This window comes from Sceloporus undulatus, chromosome 4 (assembly GCF_019175285.1).
Source record: "Sceloporus undulatus isolate JIND9_A2432 ecotype Alabama chromosome 4, SceUnd_v1.1, whole genome shotgun sequence".
NCBI classification, from domain to species: Eukaryota; Metazoa; Chordata; class Lepidosauria; order Squamata; family Phrynosomatidae; genus Sceloporus; species Sceloporus undulatus.
The window spans coordinates 13,589,983-13,605,028 of NC_056525.1; the positions used below are offsets into that span (position 1 = coordinate 13,589,983).

Below are 15,046 nucleotides of genomic sequence, written 5' to 3' on the forward strand. Positions count from 1 at the left end.
AGCATCCCCACTCTTGGTTAAAACTTTCTTTTGATTTCTTAGATCTTGTGGAAGAGGTCTCTCATTCTTCCATTTTTGTTGTCATCTTCTTTTTATCTGTGTTGGTCATTGTAGTCCCTGTGACCAAGTCACTCAACAGTTGCATTCAGGGTTTAGAATATGCATTCTGTCATATGGGTCTGGGGGTGCTTCTCGATTCGTCGCTTCACCTTACAGCTCAGGTGGATGCGACGGTCAAGAGCACCTGTTATCAGCTTCGGCTTATTCACCAGCTGCGCCCATACCTGGCCCAGAGGGACCTTGAAACGGTAGTACATGCTCTGGTAACCTCTCGATTGGACTTCTGCAATGCGCTCTACATGGGGCAACCCCTGTACCACACCCGGAAGCTACAGATGGTACAGAATATGGCAGCCAGACTGGTCACTGGTACTTCCAGGGCCAGTCACATTACACCTGTACTTAAAGACCTGCATTGGCTGCCCATTCGCTTCCGGGCACAATACAAGGTGTTGGTTATAACCTATAAAGCCCTACATGGCTTGGGCCCAGGATACCTTGAGGACCGCCTCTCCCCATACATTCTGCCCCGCACCCTCAGAACATCTGGGCAGCAACTACTGAGGGTCCCAGGGGCTAGACTAGCCTCCACAGCAAGGAGGTCATATTCCATCATTGCCCCGACCCTCTGGAACACGCTGCCCTTAGAGCTCTGCTCGGCCACCTCCCTGGCCCAGTTTAGGAAGGAATTAAAAACCTTCCTGTTCCGATTAGCATTCCCCGACACAAGCTCCAGCTAGTCTTCCCCCCACCCCCCTGACAGCAATGGTAGCTGGTTGATGGGGTTTTATCATTGGTTTTAATAGTCTTACTGTGTTGAATTGTTGATGTATGTATTTGTAACTGTTTTAACCTGTTGTGCACCGCCCTGATCATAGGAAGGGCGGTATATAAATAAAAATTTTATTATTATTATTATTATTATTATTATTATTATTATTATTATTATATTTCTGCCACCCTCTATGAAGTTATTCCCCCATCGCTGATTCTCGGCCACCTTTCCCTCATAGCACCTCCAGATCCCCTGTCACCTTCCTCATAGAAAATTTTCCTTATTTGGTATTTTTCCCATGCAAATTAAGTTACACTTTGCTAACAGCAGTTTCAGAAATGATCAGCATCCTGTGACTAATCCATTTCATACCTTCCAACATTTTGCAAGTGAAAAATTGGGATATATGTGGCAGATTCCAGAAGGTGTGTGGTCAAGTTGGCAAAGGTTATTAATAAGGAAGAACAGAGAAGCTTGGAAAGATTGCAATAATTTGCTTTTGCCTATGTTGTCTCCTCTCCTTCTGCTTGGTCAGTGCAAACTACTTTTTTAAAGTCACTTTGCACCAAATGAAGTCAACTGAGGATGAAAGGGGGAAATGGGAGGAGGAGAGAGAAACTGGAACATTTTAAAAGCAGCTAAAGAAATGTGAGATGACTTCTGGGGTGGCCCCTGCCAAATCAGGACAAATGGAGGGTATGCCATTTCCCTTTGACAATAGTAACCTCCTAACAATTCATGCAAGAGCTAAGACTTTGAAAGATAATTGGCAGAAGGCACCCAGTCCTCATTGTCTTGGATAAGGCAAATATGCAGAGCTGTACTCAGTCTGTGCCTTTTTATGCTGCCAGAGTGCAGAAGAGAAACACTTGAAGACTTAAATCAAGTTCTCTCATTGCAGGTGCCTTTTGTATTCCATTATACGTACCCTATGTACTGACTGGGAGATGGACCTTTGGAAGAAGCTTTTGCAAGCTCTGGCTGGTGGTTGATTATCTGCTGTGCACCACTTCTGTCTTCAACATTGTGCTGATTAGCTATGACAGATTCCTCTCTGTGACAAGAGCGGTGAGTTCCAACTATGCAACAGGCAGATCATGTTTCTCTGATGCGTATTTCTTCACTTCACTTTCTATCCTATTTTATTTGCTTTATCACACAGTACAAGGGTAGGAAGGAGAGGAGGAGGGAGTGATGGTGGTGGTGGTGATAATAATGATAATTATGATGATTTGCTGAATCCATGCAACTCCAGAGCCTCCCAGGGACACAAAATTGGCTCCCAGACCTACTAAATTTCCCATTTCTGCTTTAATTCTTGCTCCAGATCTGCTGAAGCTGTCTATCATGCTAGAAGCAAATCTACTGACAATATAGGAATCAATGCAAACTTAGGATAAGAAGTTTTGGAGCACAATGTAGGGATGTAAAATAATTTCATTGGGTATAAAATTTTCAGTGAAAGTATTCACACCTCTTCAGATGTGTAGCAGGATGAACTCCACCTTACCTCTAGAATCCACACACTTGTGAGGCTCATGGTGAATTTTTAAGATGTAAACCCATATTTATGTACATGCTTAAAACATGGACAGCTAGGAATGTATCCAATTGGAAAATTTACAGAAACACACTTCAGCCAATGGAGAAAATGCATAGAAAATGTGTGCACTTAAAAAGTATCCAAAAATGGATATGCTTTTTAAAAAACGTGCAAGGAGACATAATTTCACACATGAGAATGAAAAACAAAATGAACCGAGGACCAAGGGGTGGATCAGAATTAAGTAGGATTTGGGAGAATGCAACAAAATTAAGACTGAGAGAACTTCACATCCTAACAGTAGGCTCTAATGTGGGAGGGAGATTTACAGGAAAGCAAAGAGAGAAGTGGATATAACATCACAGCAGGGCCTGAAATTAATCACAAGATAAAGCAGGATGATAAATCCTAGGAAGAACAGAAAACAAAGCCAGAACAGTTGAAGTCAGACCTTGGGAAAATTCCTGGTTTGGACTATGATTCTCCAGATCCTCCAGGCAATACAGTCAATCTGACTGTGGCATTCTAGGAAATGTCATCCCCAAAAGCAAACTCTTCCAAGCTCCAGTCAATGTTGCAGACTGCTGGATAGTAATATGGAGACCCAGCAATGCCTTCTCAATTAGAAATGGAGCCAGAGCCAAGATAGAGGTAGGCACAGGAGTATCACACGGAAACTTGCCCCCCAAAACCCCTATAAAGGGTTTCTCCTTAGGGTTACTCAAAGTAAAAAAAAGTGTGGAGGCATACAGCACCAACAGCAACAAAGTAGCTAAAGCAGTAAGATTGCCTGACCATTGAACAAGAGAAGGTGAATGTATTCCCAGTTGTGGAGTATAAGCTGTAAAAGTACACAAGACCCAGCGACACTGACCTGCAGTTAGATTCCACACAGGAATTTTTTTCCTGTGGATTGGATCCATTGCTAGCCTCTGGAGCAGCCGAAGACAAGCTTGCTCTGTTCTCAATATGACATTCTTTCAATTAGTTAAACATGGCTATTATGTCACCTCTTAACCTTCTCTTCCCCAGGATAATATACCCAGATAATACTGAAGGGAGGAGAAAGTCCACAGATTTTCTACAAGCAGCTATATTTTTTGGTAAAGAAAAACACTTTCAATGGTAGAAAATACATTATTAATGTACTGTAATACTAAAATGTACAAAAACGAGAAGGAAAATGGGGAAGGACATGGGTGAACATTTTCTTAATTGGAACCCTCAGAATCCATGGAACAGAGAAAGATAATGGAGGATTTAAAATTGCGACTATGATATTTAAGACGGATTACTGTACATATGTTACAAATTCAATTATCTCCCCAGGAGATGAGCAGAGATATGTAAAACCATATATTGAAATCGAGAGCTATTCATCAGTGAAAGATCTATTATCTGGTCAACTGCCTGTTTTGCATGTGATTTTTATTTTTTAGCATTTATTGTGTTTTTACCTTTTCCTTCTCTCAGTGTTAGACTCACAAAATGCACCATGAGTGGGCCTGAAAAACATTACTTTATGAAATGGGTTATTTTCAGTGTTTCGCTACCACATAATGGCCAGATTGTATAGCAGCATTGCATAGTGTAAATCTCTGCATGTGGAGTTCTTATAGTCTAATAGTCTTGAGACAAATGCCTCTTTTGGAGATGTATTTGCATTAGGAAAAAATCCTCTGTTAGTTCTCATATAGGGACCTAAATCTCCTGAAGGCACCAGATTCTATTTGATCTTGGAAGCTAAGCAGGGCCAGGCCTGGTTAGAATTAGATGGGAACCAACCAAGGAATGCCAAGTGCTGGAGACTATATTTCAGAGGAAAGCCACCTCTGAGTATTTCATACCTGAGAACCCTGTGAAATTCATGGGCTTGCCATAAATTAACAGGCCACTTGGAGAGAGAAAGAGAGAGAGAGAAAGAGAGTATAAGGAATGTTTTCCTGCACACACAAATATCTTCTTGATTCCAAACACCTCCATTACCATTTCCATGGTCTAGCAGCTAACCAAGAGATTATATTGTTTGGAAGATTACATTTAGACTGTAATCTTCCAAAGGCAGATTAGGCATCCACTTTCTCCCTTTTAAAAAAGTATTTTACTTTTAATTATGAAATAGAGGTCTGATGCATAACGAAGACATAGGAATAGTAAAGGAGTGACACAACGACATTAATATATTTCCGAAGGGTTCCTAACTTCTGTATCACAAAGACTGTAAACAAATGAAGTCAGCTTCAGCTTAATTGGCTGTGGCCCATGACTAAGATTCTTCTGCATTTGAGGAGTTGACCAAGGGAAGTGTGGCCCTTTGTTTTTTGTTGATTGGTTTTGTTAATTAGTTCTAAACCCCAGTTTTAGAAGTGTTAATATACCCAATAAATGTGATTAAGTTTCTTAAATGAATCTGCTTTTTTCTCGTCCCTTACATTATCAGTAGATTAGGGAGTGGGTGTGTAAAGCTAAAGATAGCACTTCTCTTGCACAAAGTTATGCCTGTCCTCCTTCTCAGATCATGCTGTTGCTCCTTGCAGTGTGTTCAAGAAAAATAAAACTAACTAGCCACTAGTTGATGTAATTGTTAACTGCTATCAAGTTGACTTCAACTTCTGGTGACCCTACAAACAACAGACCTCCATAGCCCTACCAATAAAACCCCTACTCAGATCTGGCAGATTTAGAGTTTTCTTGGCTGAGTCCATCCGTTTGGAATGCAGTCCTCCTCTTTTCCTACCTTACCAAGTATTATTGTCTTTTCAGGGAAATCATGTCTCCTCTTGGTATGTCCAACGTATGGCAGTCTCACTTTACTCATCTTAGTTTATCAGGAGAGTTCAGACTTGATTTTTTGAAACCATTAAAGTGTTTAAGCGTTGCTATAATGGGTACACAGAGGGAAATGGAGAGACAACAGTGGTTAATCATTCCTGTTTTGTAAAAACTTGCTTTTTTACTAATGTGCACCACCGGTTGAGAGGACATGGTGCATTCACATTGTTTCTGAGAGTTTAGGAAAGAAACTTTGGGGGAGGAGCATAATCCCCAGAATCTCTCAGCCAGTGGGGCCAGTGGTCCAAATGAAAGCTACATCTCCCACTCCTGGATGAAAGAAGCTTTTTGATTACATTAGGATTTTCAGAACAAAATAAGGGACAGTTGAAATCCATGATATACAAACTGATAATCAGGAAGTGGATATTAATGAGCTTGTGCTCTATATACTGTAATACAAAATGAAAGTATTGATTTCAGTTCACTTAGCTATGCACTTCTCTGTAAAAATTAACTTGTTGCCCACATTCTTAAATAAAAAAGATGCATAAGGCAATTCATGCATAATTCATTGTGTGGAGATTGAAGTTATGCAAGCCCAATGTGGAATCTTGGCAGTTTTTAAAAACTGATGCAATTCACTATAAAGAACCTCATCTACTGTCCCCTTGTCCATAGAGAACCCACAAGTCAATATATAAACCCACCCCACTGATGACCATTTTCCCTGGGGAGATTCTGGCAGGCTGTAATCTCAAAAATAGCTGTTCCAAGCCCAGCAAAGGTTTCACTGCATGCTTTTGCTGAACAGATTGGCCAGATTTAAGCAAAGCAATAAGATTTAAGCAAAGCAGAATGAAGAAAAATGTATCTCTTGTAAAAATTTGCTTATACACCCACTGTTTTTATTTACCAGGAACAGCTCCTATTTTACAGTCCCAGTCTGTGATTAAACACTGCCCTTTTCTTCCTATTCTTTGGCCTTTGGGGAAACCTCATTACAAGTTTGTTTGGTTTCAGTTGCTTGTGTTGTATCATTCATTCAAACTCTTCCTCGGTGTCTCTGGGGGATAAATCAGACATTTGTTCAATAGAAAGCGTGCAGCTACATACTGTCCTTTCACTGTAATTTATGGCAGGTGTGGGGAAGTGCAAAGAAAGAGGAGACATATCTGCCCTCCTCAATTGCCTGAGCGATAGGAATGAAGATCACACTCCCATAAGTGCTAGAACCTGTCAACAAGTAGCTTCCATTGGAGCAAGTGGGAGCTTTCTAAGTGTTGGAGTCACACAGAGAGAAGGATTTTTGTTGTTAGCATGCTGAGGAATCATTGAACTGGAGAGTTAGAAGGATCCCAAAGATCATCTAGTGCAACCATTTGACAGTGCAGGGAATGTATAAATAAAGCATCCCTGACATATAGGCAGCCAATGTACTTTTAAAAAAACCTCAGTGAAGGAGGGTCTACCAGCATCTTGAGCAATCCCTTCCACTGCCAAACAAATATTATTTCCAGGTTCTTCCTATCTTTTCATTTGGATTTTCTTTCTCAAAGTTTAATATGCCTCCCCTCTCACTGCACTGTGTTCCTGTTGTGTTTTATTTTTGTTTAATGTTTTAATGCTTTGTCCTTTGCCTGATATCATACCTAAAGTGGCTGGTTAGGATCTTAATCCCTCACTGTCACTTCATTCTTGTTGTTATTTTGTGCCTTCAAGTCATTTCCAGTTTATGGTGACCCTATAACTGGATTTTCTTGGCAATATTTGCTCAGAGCGGGTTGCCAATGCCATCCTCTGAGGCTGAGAGCATTTGACTTGCCCAGGATCTGAATGCTTGTCTCCAAAGTCATCGTCCATTAAAAAAAAATGAATACACAAGTACATGGTAAAAACCAAGAACTGGTGGACCTGCCAATTTTTCACACTGAACTTGCTGAGGTTTTGTGGAGTCCAGGACTAGTGACGACAAAGCTTACTGAGTTGAAGACATCTTGATTCATAAGTATCCTGTTGAGATGTAGGGCAGAGATTTTGCTATGCTGGGACTTCTGGAATCTGAAATGAAGAAAAACCTTCCTTTATTGTGATAACCAGGCCTAGACAGCCTATGAGATAATAGACCTGTACAGGAAAAGCAGAAAGTTGGATATTTCCCATTTGTGCTCATGATATACTATGATAAAGTGCTAGGAACTGCAGATTACCCCAAAAGGCAAGCTATTCCTGCATAGTAAAGAAAGATTTTTGGTGTAATGAGGTTTGTGCAACCTGTCATCTACCAATGGAAAACTGAATTTTATTTATTTGAGAAGGGAGGAAGAAGAAGCCCATTAAAAAAACAAGTAGAAGTTACAGAAGTTGGAGGGAAAGCAGTGGCAAAGAGTGGTTTCCATGTCTGTAGGGCAGTGAATCCACTCTGGGTTTGATCTGAATTTACCTTATGCAAAAGAAGGTTTCAGCACCTTGGGTAGCTGATTTAAAGTTTGGAGTGGATTTACTAACCAAGGCTCCATTTGCACTGCAGAAATAATGCAGTTTGACACTGCTGCAACTGCCATGTCTCAGTGCTATGAAATTCTGAGATTTGTAGTTTTGTGAGACATTTAGTCTTCTGTTTCAGAGAACTCTGGTGCCACAACAAACTACAAATCCCATAATTCCAAAGCATTGAGCCATGGCAGTTAAAGTAGTGTCAAACTGCATTATTTCTGCAGTGCAGATGCAGCCTAACTTACATAGCAGCCATGTGAGACCTCCTCTGAACAAATCTTGCTAAGAAAAACTTGGGATCGCCTTAGGGTCTCCATAAATCAAATATAACTTGAAGGCACACAACGACAATAACAGGGAAGCTAGAGACCCCTCAGACTCTTGCTGCAGTTTGTTTGTCTGAATGAGTTCTTTGACTGGGAGAAAGATACAGTCATTATTTCCCTGTTCTCCAATCTGAAATCCCCCAGAAACCTTTTAGTTGGAGACCTGCCCAGCTCAAGGTGTAGTTTTTTGAGTCACATTCAGTCATTAAAGACCATAGATATGAATCCCAAAAAAGACTGTAAGTCCAGTTTATGATCTCATAAATTTTGAACAGAAAGGACAAACACCTTTAGATCTCCAGGTCGCAGACTATTGCAGAATGAATAAGAACACAAGAGCTCAACTAGACCAGTCCCCCAACCATCTGTCCCATTTCTTCCCACCGTAGCTACCTATGTATCTGTGGGAAGACCACGGACAGGACAGGAATGTAACAGCAGTGCAATAGTGCAGAGGAATGATGACAGCAAGAAGAATATAGTATTCGGCAGTGTGCACAATGCAAGAGCCAGTGTGGTGCATTAGTTTCAGTGTTGTACTAGGACTCTGGAAAACCAGGGTTTGAATCCCCATTGAACCATAGAAACCCGCTAGGTGACCTTAGCCATGTCATACTCTCTTTACCTCAAAGGAAAATTACTGCACACAACAACAAAGCTACTGTTCAGAGCCAGAATGGTGTAGTGGCTCCAGTATTGGACTACAACTCTGAGGACCAGGGTTTAAAACCCGACTTGGTCATGGAATGCATGACCTTGGGCAAGTCATACTCTCATAGCCTCCAAGGGAGGCCATCATACCCCCTCTGAATAAATCTTGAGACAAAAACCCATGGTATGGTCTCACTAGGGTCTCCCTAAGTTGGAACACTTGAAGGCACACAAAAACCACAATAGTGGGAGAGGTAGTGTGATAGATGCTGGTTCTAGCAAGGTTGAAGAGAGGGACAGGAGGGGAACAATTCCCTGGGGGTCTGGATCTCTGAAGAGTCTGGTCAATACATTACAAAATGATTTTTTTTGGAACAACAGTTAAAGCCAACATGGTGTAGTGGTTTGACAAGGATTCTGGGAGACCAGAGCTGAAATCCACACTCAGCCATGGAAACCCACTGGGTGACCTTGAGCAAGCTCTTTCTCTCACTCGCTCACTCACTCACTCTTTCTCTTGCTCTTTCTCTCTCTTTCTCCTCCTCTCTCTCTGCCTAAAGGGAAGGCAATGACATACCTTTGTTATTGTTGTGTGCCTTCAAGTCAATTCTGACTTATGGCAACCCTAAGATGAACCTATTACACAGTTTTCTTGGCAAGTTTTTTCAGAGAGGGGTTTGCCATTGCCATTCTCTGAGGCTGAGAGAGTGTGACTTGCTCAGGGTCACCTAATGGATTTCATAGTTGAGCAGGGACTCTAACCCTTTCTCTACCGTCGTAATCCAGTGCTGAAACCACTACACCACACTGGGTTTAATGGCATACCAATTTTGAAATTTTTTTACCAGGAAAACCTTTGGATAGGGTTGCCATATATTGAAGCTGACATAACAGCAAACACATCTCAACAGCTGAGAGAGTGCTGTAATGTCTGTTGCTAAATTTAGCGAGTGGGGCCATGATCTTGCATTTTGCCCCAGTCCCATTGCCAGCTCCCACTAGCCCCAGCTCCAGTATCAGTGGTGTGGTAGATCCATTAGTCTGAAGTTTAAAAGTTCTTGTTCAGTATCCCAAAAAACCTTAGATATCTCCTTTAAATTCAGACTAAAATCAGTACCCCACTGATATGACAATTACCAGGAGGGGGGCTCAGATAGAAATCCCTGTTAAGGAAAGTGGGCCAGGTCATGCAAGCCTCTGTTTTTAACATTTGAAATGTTGGAAAGCATGTAATGATTTGATCAGCTGGGATTCACTATAGAACTTTACATAGTGCACATATGTTTGCAGGAAAGAGAACTGAGCAGTTTCACAACATCTGTATTCAGCATGTGCTTGCCATGACATTACTAGATAGGGGAGCCAGCAAAGTGACAAATTCACATCAGGATACTAGCTAAGGAATGCTGATCCACATCTCTTGCCCTGATACACACCTTCACAATTCACCAGGCACATTTCATGACACTTCTGTATTTCAGCACATTTTTTAAAAAAGACTCTTTTATTATAATTTTTCAGATTATATAGCTGCGCATACATTCAACATTTTTCCATGAGGACCGTCTGAGAGCTAATGCACTAATTGACAGTGCTGCAAAAAGCCCAGTGTTAATCAATAGAGCAAGAAGGTTCAGGGAAGTCTAAAAGCCTTTTTATATCAATGATATAATTAACAGTGCTTTTATCCAAATGCATCATATTGGTAATTGCTTCTGCATACCAAATATGGATTGTTTGAAGCAGATCCCATACTAAAATAATTCCAGAATTTCTCCAAGGCACAACATAGGTATCTCTGCTTGCTTTCAGTCACTCATACTATCCCCAGACAACCACCTTGAATGCTGTGTCCAGTTCTGGGCACTACAATTCAAGAGGGATATTGACAAGCTGGAACATGTCCAGAGGAGGGCAACCAAAATGGTGAAAGGTCTGGAAGACATGCCTTAAGAGGAGTGGTTTAGGGAGATGGGTATGTCTAGCCTGGAGAAGAGAAGGTTAAGAGGTGATATGATAGCACTGTTTAAATATTTGAAAGGATTCAAACATATAGCCATGTTAGTGTGTAAAATCAATATGTAGAGCAATCTTGTAGCACCTTTGAATCTAACTGAAAGAAAGAAGCTGGCAGCATGAACATTCATAGGCTTAAGTTTACTTCCTCAAATATATCTGAGCCAAGTGGTGGTTCCAAGCCCAAGAGGAGGTTCCAGCAGAGGTTAAGATCCAAGTAAGATTTACACTCCAAGAAAGGCTTCTGCTCCATGCAGGATCCTGAATAGCTCCAAATTAAGCTCAGATTGAAGACTCTGACACACATATTAGTTGTTATGTATCTTCAAGTCATTTCTGACTTATGGCGACCCTAAGGCAAATCTATAATGGAGTTTTCTTGGCAAGATGTATTCTGAGGAGGTTTGCCATTGCCTTTCCCTGATGCTGAGAGCATGTGACTTGCCCAAGGTCACCCAGTGGGTTTCATGGCCAAGCTGGGAACTGAACCCTGGTCTCCAGAGATGCAGTCCAACACTCAAAGCACTACATATAGCAAGCTCAAGAGTGTCTTCAGTATCAGAAAACTTCAGACTTAGGGCCTGCAGCCGCCTCCATTTCCCCCAGATCGGGGTCATGGCAACCGCATGCCACAGCCCCGATCTGGCCTTTCCAGGGCATGATGGCCACGTTGCCTCAGCTTTAAGGTGCTCTTTTGGTGCAGCATCATGTAAATGCAGCGCCAAAGGAGCACCGTGACACCAGGCACCATGTGGAGTGGTGCACAGCATCACGCCGCCATGAGGCGTAGTCAGGGTGTGCGTCATTATGAACACCATGCCCCAACTCCACCCCAAGGCTGGCCTTAATGGCTGGTCTGCACAGACTCTTAAGCCGAGTTCCAGTTATAACACTGGCAGAGTGTAAAGCTGTGGTGTCACACACGTATAAATTCCATTATATATGCAAGGATATATTCCATTCATAGTTGCGCAAGCACAGTTCCATTTGGCTTAAAACAATGGGATCTACTCATGTGATAGTTCACCACTTAACAATTGTTTCAGCGGTTTGACTTTAATTAGGATTAACCAATGGGATTCCAATCATACAGTTGTGCATTCTTGGACATTGCATAACTATTCATTCATACCTTTAGTATACCACTTGATTCTCTGGTATGGTAGAAACAGCACTGTGCATTCCGCATTGCACAATGGGGCCATAAGCACCACCACTGGCAGATACACAATCAATTGCACACTATCAGTATTCAGCAGAGGTGTGGTGTAGCACAAACACCATATTAATTAATTAATTAATGCGTATTTACACTAATCAGGTACAATGTAGGTTCATAGTCCTATTGTTTGGAATTAGTATCTCAGGGGTTTTCCCAATAGTTGGGTTTTGGTGTTCCCTAATGGAAATCTCCCCTTGTTCTTGCCTTTCAGGTATCATATAGAGCACAACAAGGGGACACCAAGCAAGCTCTCTTCAAGATGTTGATGGTTTGGGTCTTGGCCTTCCTGCTATATGGACCTGCAATTATCAGCTGGGAATACATATCTGGTAGAAGCATTATACCTGATGGGGAATGTTATGCTGAATTTTTCTACAACTGGTATTTTCTTATCACAGCTTCCACAATTGAGTTTTTCACGCCCTTCATCAGTGTGACATTTTTCAACTTGAGCATTTACCTGAACATCCAGAAACGCACCAAAGTCCGCTTAGATGTACTTAATGAGACCCAAAGCCAGAACTTCATGGAAGAGATAGAAATGAGCCAAGAGGTCCAGATTTCCATGAAATGTTGCAAATGGGAGCAAAGAGACCCAGAGCAAACCCTTGGTGTTCCAAAGTGGAATGAGCAAGAAGAAAGCATAAAAGAGAGTACAAATGTGAAATATTCACAGGACTCTAACACAGAAAGTTCAAAGTCTCCCAATAACAAGGCAAAACCCTCAAGCAAAAAGAATTATAAAGACTCAGCATCCACTCACTCATTAGAGAAACGGATGAAGGTGGCCTCCCAGAACATGTCTCAGCGGTTTAGGCTCAAAAGGGACAAAAAAGTAGCCAAATCACTGGCAGTCATTGTGGGCATTTTTGGTCTCTGCTGGGCACCGTACACCCTTCTCATGATTATCCGAGCTGCTTGTCATGGTCACTGCATCCCTGAATACTGGTATGAGACTTCTTTTTGGCTCCTGTGGGTCAATTCAGCCATCAACCCCATCCTTTACCCACTCTGTCACTACAGCTTCAGGAGAGCTTTTGTTAAACTCTTGTGCCCCAAGAAATTAAAGATCCAGCCTCACAACTCTCTCCAGAAATGCTGGAAATGACCTTTTTCAATCCATTGTAGGCTAAGAAGGACATGTTATCTTGAGTTGTTCAAAGGTAGTTTGCTCCTTTTGAAAGGCATGATAACAGAGCTGTCAGGAACTGTGGGTGTAAGTCTCATACTGTCCAATGGGACACTGCTACATGATAAAAAGCCATTTTCAGCTGAGTTTGGGCAGATCTACTGCTTAAATCTGAGCTCTCCATCCACACAACCTTATGAAGAGAGCCTTTTATCAGAAGCAAAGCATTATTCAAAATTGGCCATTCCCCAAAAACTAATTTCATTGAATTCAAGGGGACTGAAGTTAATCTCTACTCATTTAAGCCGCAGTGATTTTAGTGGGGCTCCACTAAGAATGACTAATTTTGGATCAAGAAGGGAAGGCAAAATTTAGGGCTGGCCCAAGTCATTTTCCTGCCTGAGGGACAAGGGACATAAGAGCATAACACTTCCCTCTTTAACTCTTTTGTTGCTTCTTTTAAAGTTGCTTTTTTTCTGCCTAGAGACAGAACCAGCCTTATTATTAGCTGTGGTTTATGTAAAGTCTTTTCTAGCCTTCTTACCTGAGCTTTGTTAACCACTATGGCCTCTATACACCTTCCACAATCCACAAGAGGATTCCTCAAGAAGTCCTGGGGTTAGATGGGGAGTGGGGCTAAAGTAGGAGTCTCAGACTGGCACTCAGATAGCCAACCTTAATACTTGATTCACAATAGCTTTATGTCTTTCATTTCATTTCCACTTTAGCAACAATTTCCCAAAATTCTAGGTTGCAAAAATGGAAATACTGCCATAACTTGCCTCTTCCCTCCCTAACACATTCCCCACGGTGGCTGTTGGCTCCTAGATCAGTGAATCCATTCTGGTCTTTATCTGGACCTTAAAGGAGCTACATGTAGTGGTGAGGCTATTCTTGGGATAGAATCCAGCACCTTTGATAGCCACTTTAAGATTAGGCTAAAATCTAGAACACATTTGCTATTGCTTCCCCATTAGAGACACCCCCTGCCCTCCCCTCTACTCACATGAACATGTTTGGAGTAGCCATGACTAACCACAACTCCTGCAGGCAAGTTGACAACAGTTTTTCCCCTCATCATGAATAATACAAATAACTCATAGAAAATTCCATGGGCAGCTAAAATCAATTTCAGAGCAGAGGAGGAGAAAATAACAAAATGGCTTGCAAACCAAATCCACACCATTATTTATTTATTATTCATTCATTTTAGGAATTATTTGCTGTGCTTCTCCAACACATTTGATCAATTCTTTTGAGAGTTTGTTGTTGTTGTTGTTGTTGTTAAAATGGATGTGTTCATATGTGCCTTCAAGTCACCCATCAGCTTATGGTGAGCCCATGAATTTCATATGGTTTTCTTAGGCAAGGTATACTCAGAGGCAGCTTTGCCAGTGCCTTCCTTTAAAATATAGAGGTTTAAATCCAATGGTTAGCCCAAGCTAGACTAGACCCATAGAATCAATAGAAATCACATAAGTGTAGGTTTATGAATTTCCCACTGATTTCATGGGTATACTAAATAAAAAATAAATACTCTGGTCAACAGTTGTATTTAGGCCAGCATGAACCCACAAGAAAACATTGGCAGGAATTTTGTAGCAGCTATATAGGCCTCAAGCAGATGGGCCAAAAGAAGTGGTTTCAGGCTGCTTTTGGCGCATGACATTTAGATGACGCATGCACCCAAAGCTGCTGGAAACCATACCACAGCCACACTAAGGGGCGGAGGGGAATGGGACTAAAAAGAAGCTGAATTTTTCTGCCTATTCCTGCAAGGTGCACACCTTTGACTTGGCATATAAACACACCAAAGCCAGAGCAATTCTAAAGGAGTAATCTATCCTTACCCCCTGCATACAAATGGACCAATTCAGGTGTGCTGTACCCAAGCAGTGGGGGCGGCAATTGAAAGATGTGAAAGTGTGACACCTCTAATGAATGACAATACAGCATACACAAGCCAGACAGTCCAAGAGGGGGCATGGGTTGAAGGGGGGTAGGGGTGGGCAGGATTGTACCTGCTAGTGTCTTTATGGCCACAGCCCAGCTCTGA

The 15,046-nt window shown here is 41.7% G+C and overlaps 1 protein-coding gene across 1 annotated transcript in view; it reads left to right on the top strand.

Annotated features, from left to right (window-relative positions):
- HRH3 (histamine receptor H3) overlaps positions 1–14,322 on the top strand; it is a 33,387-nt gene extending 19,065 nt beyond the window's left edge. The window contains exons 2-3 of the mRNA XM_042461483.1: positions 1,737–1,903; positions 12,073–14,322. Coding sequence (XP_042317417.1) covers positions 1,737–1,903; positions 12,073–12,969 — 1,064 coding nt within the window. The 3' untranslated portion in view covers positions 12,970–14,322. The remainder of the gene's footprint in view (positions 1–1,736; positions 1,904–12,072) is intronic.
- The last annotated feature ends 724 nt before the right edge of the window (positions 14,323–15,046 follow it).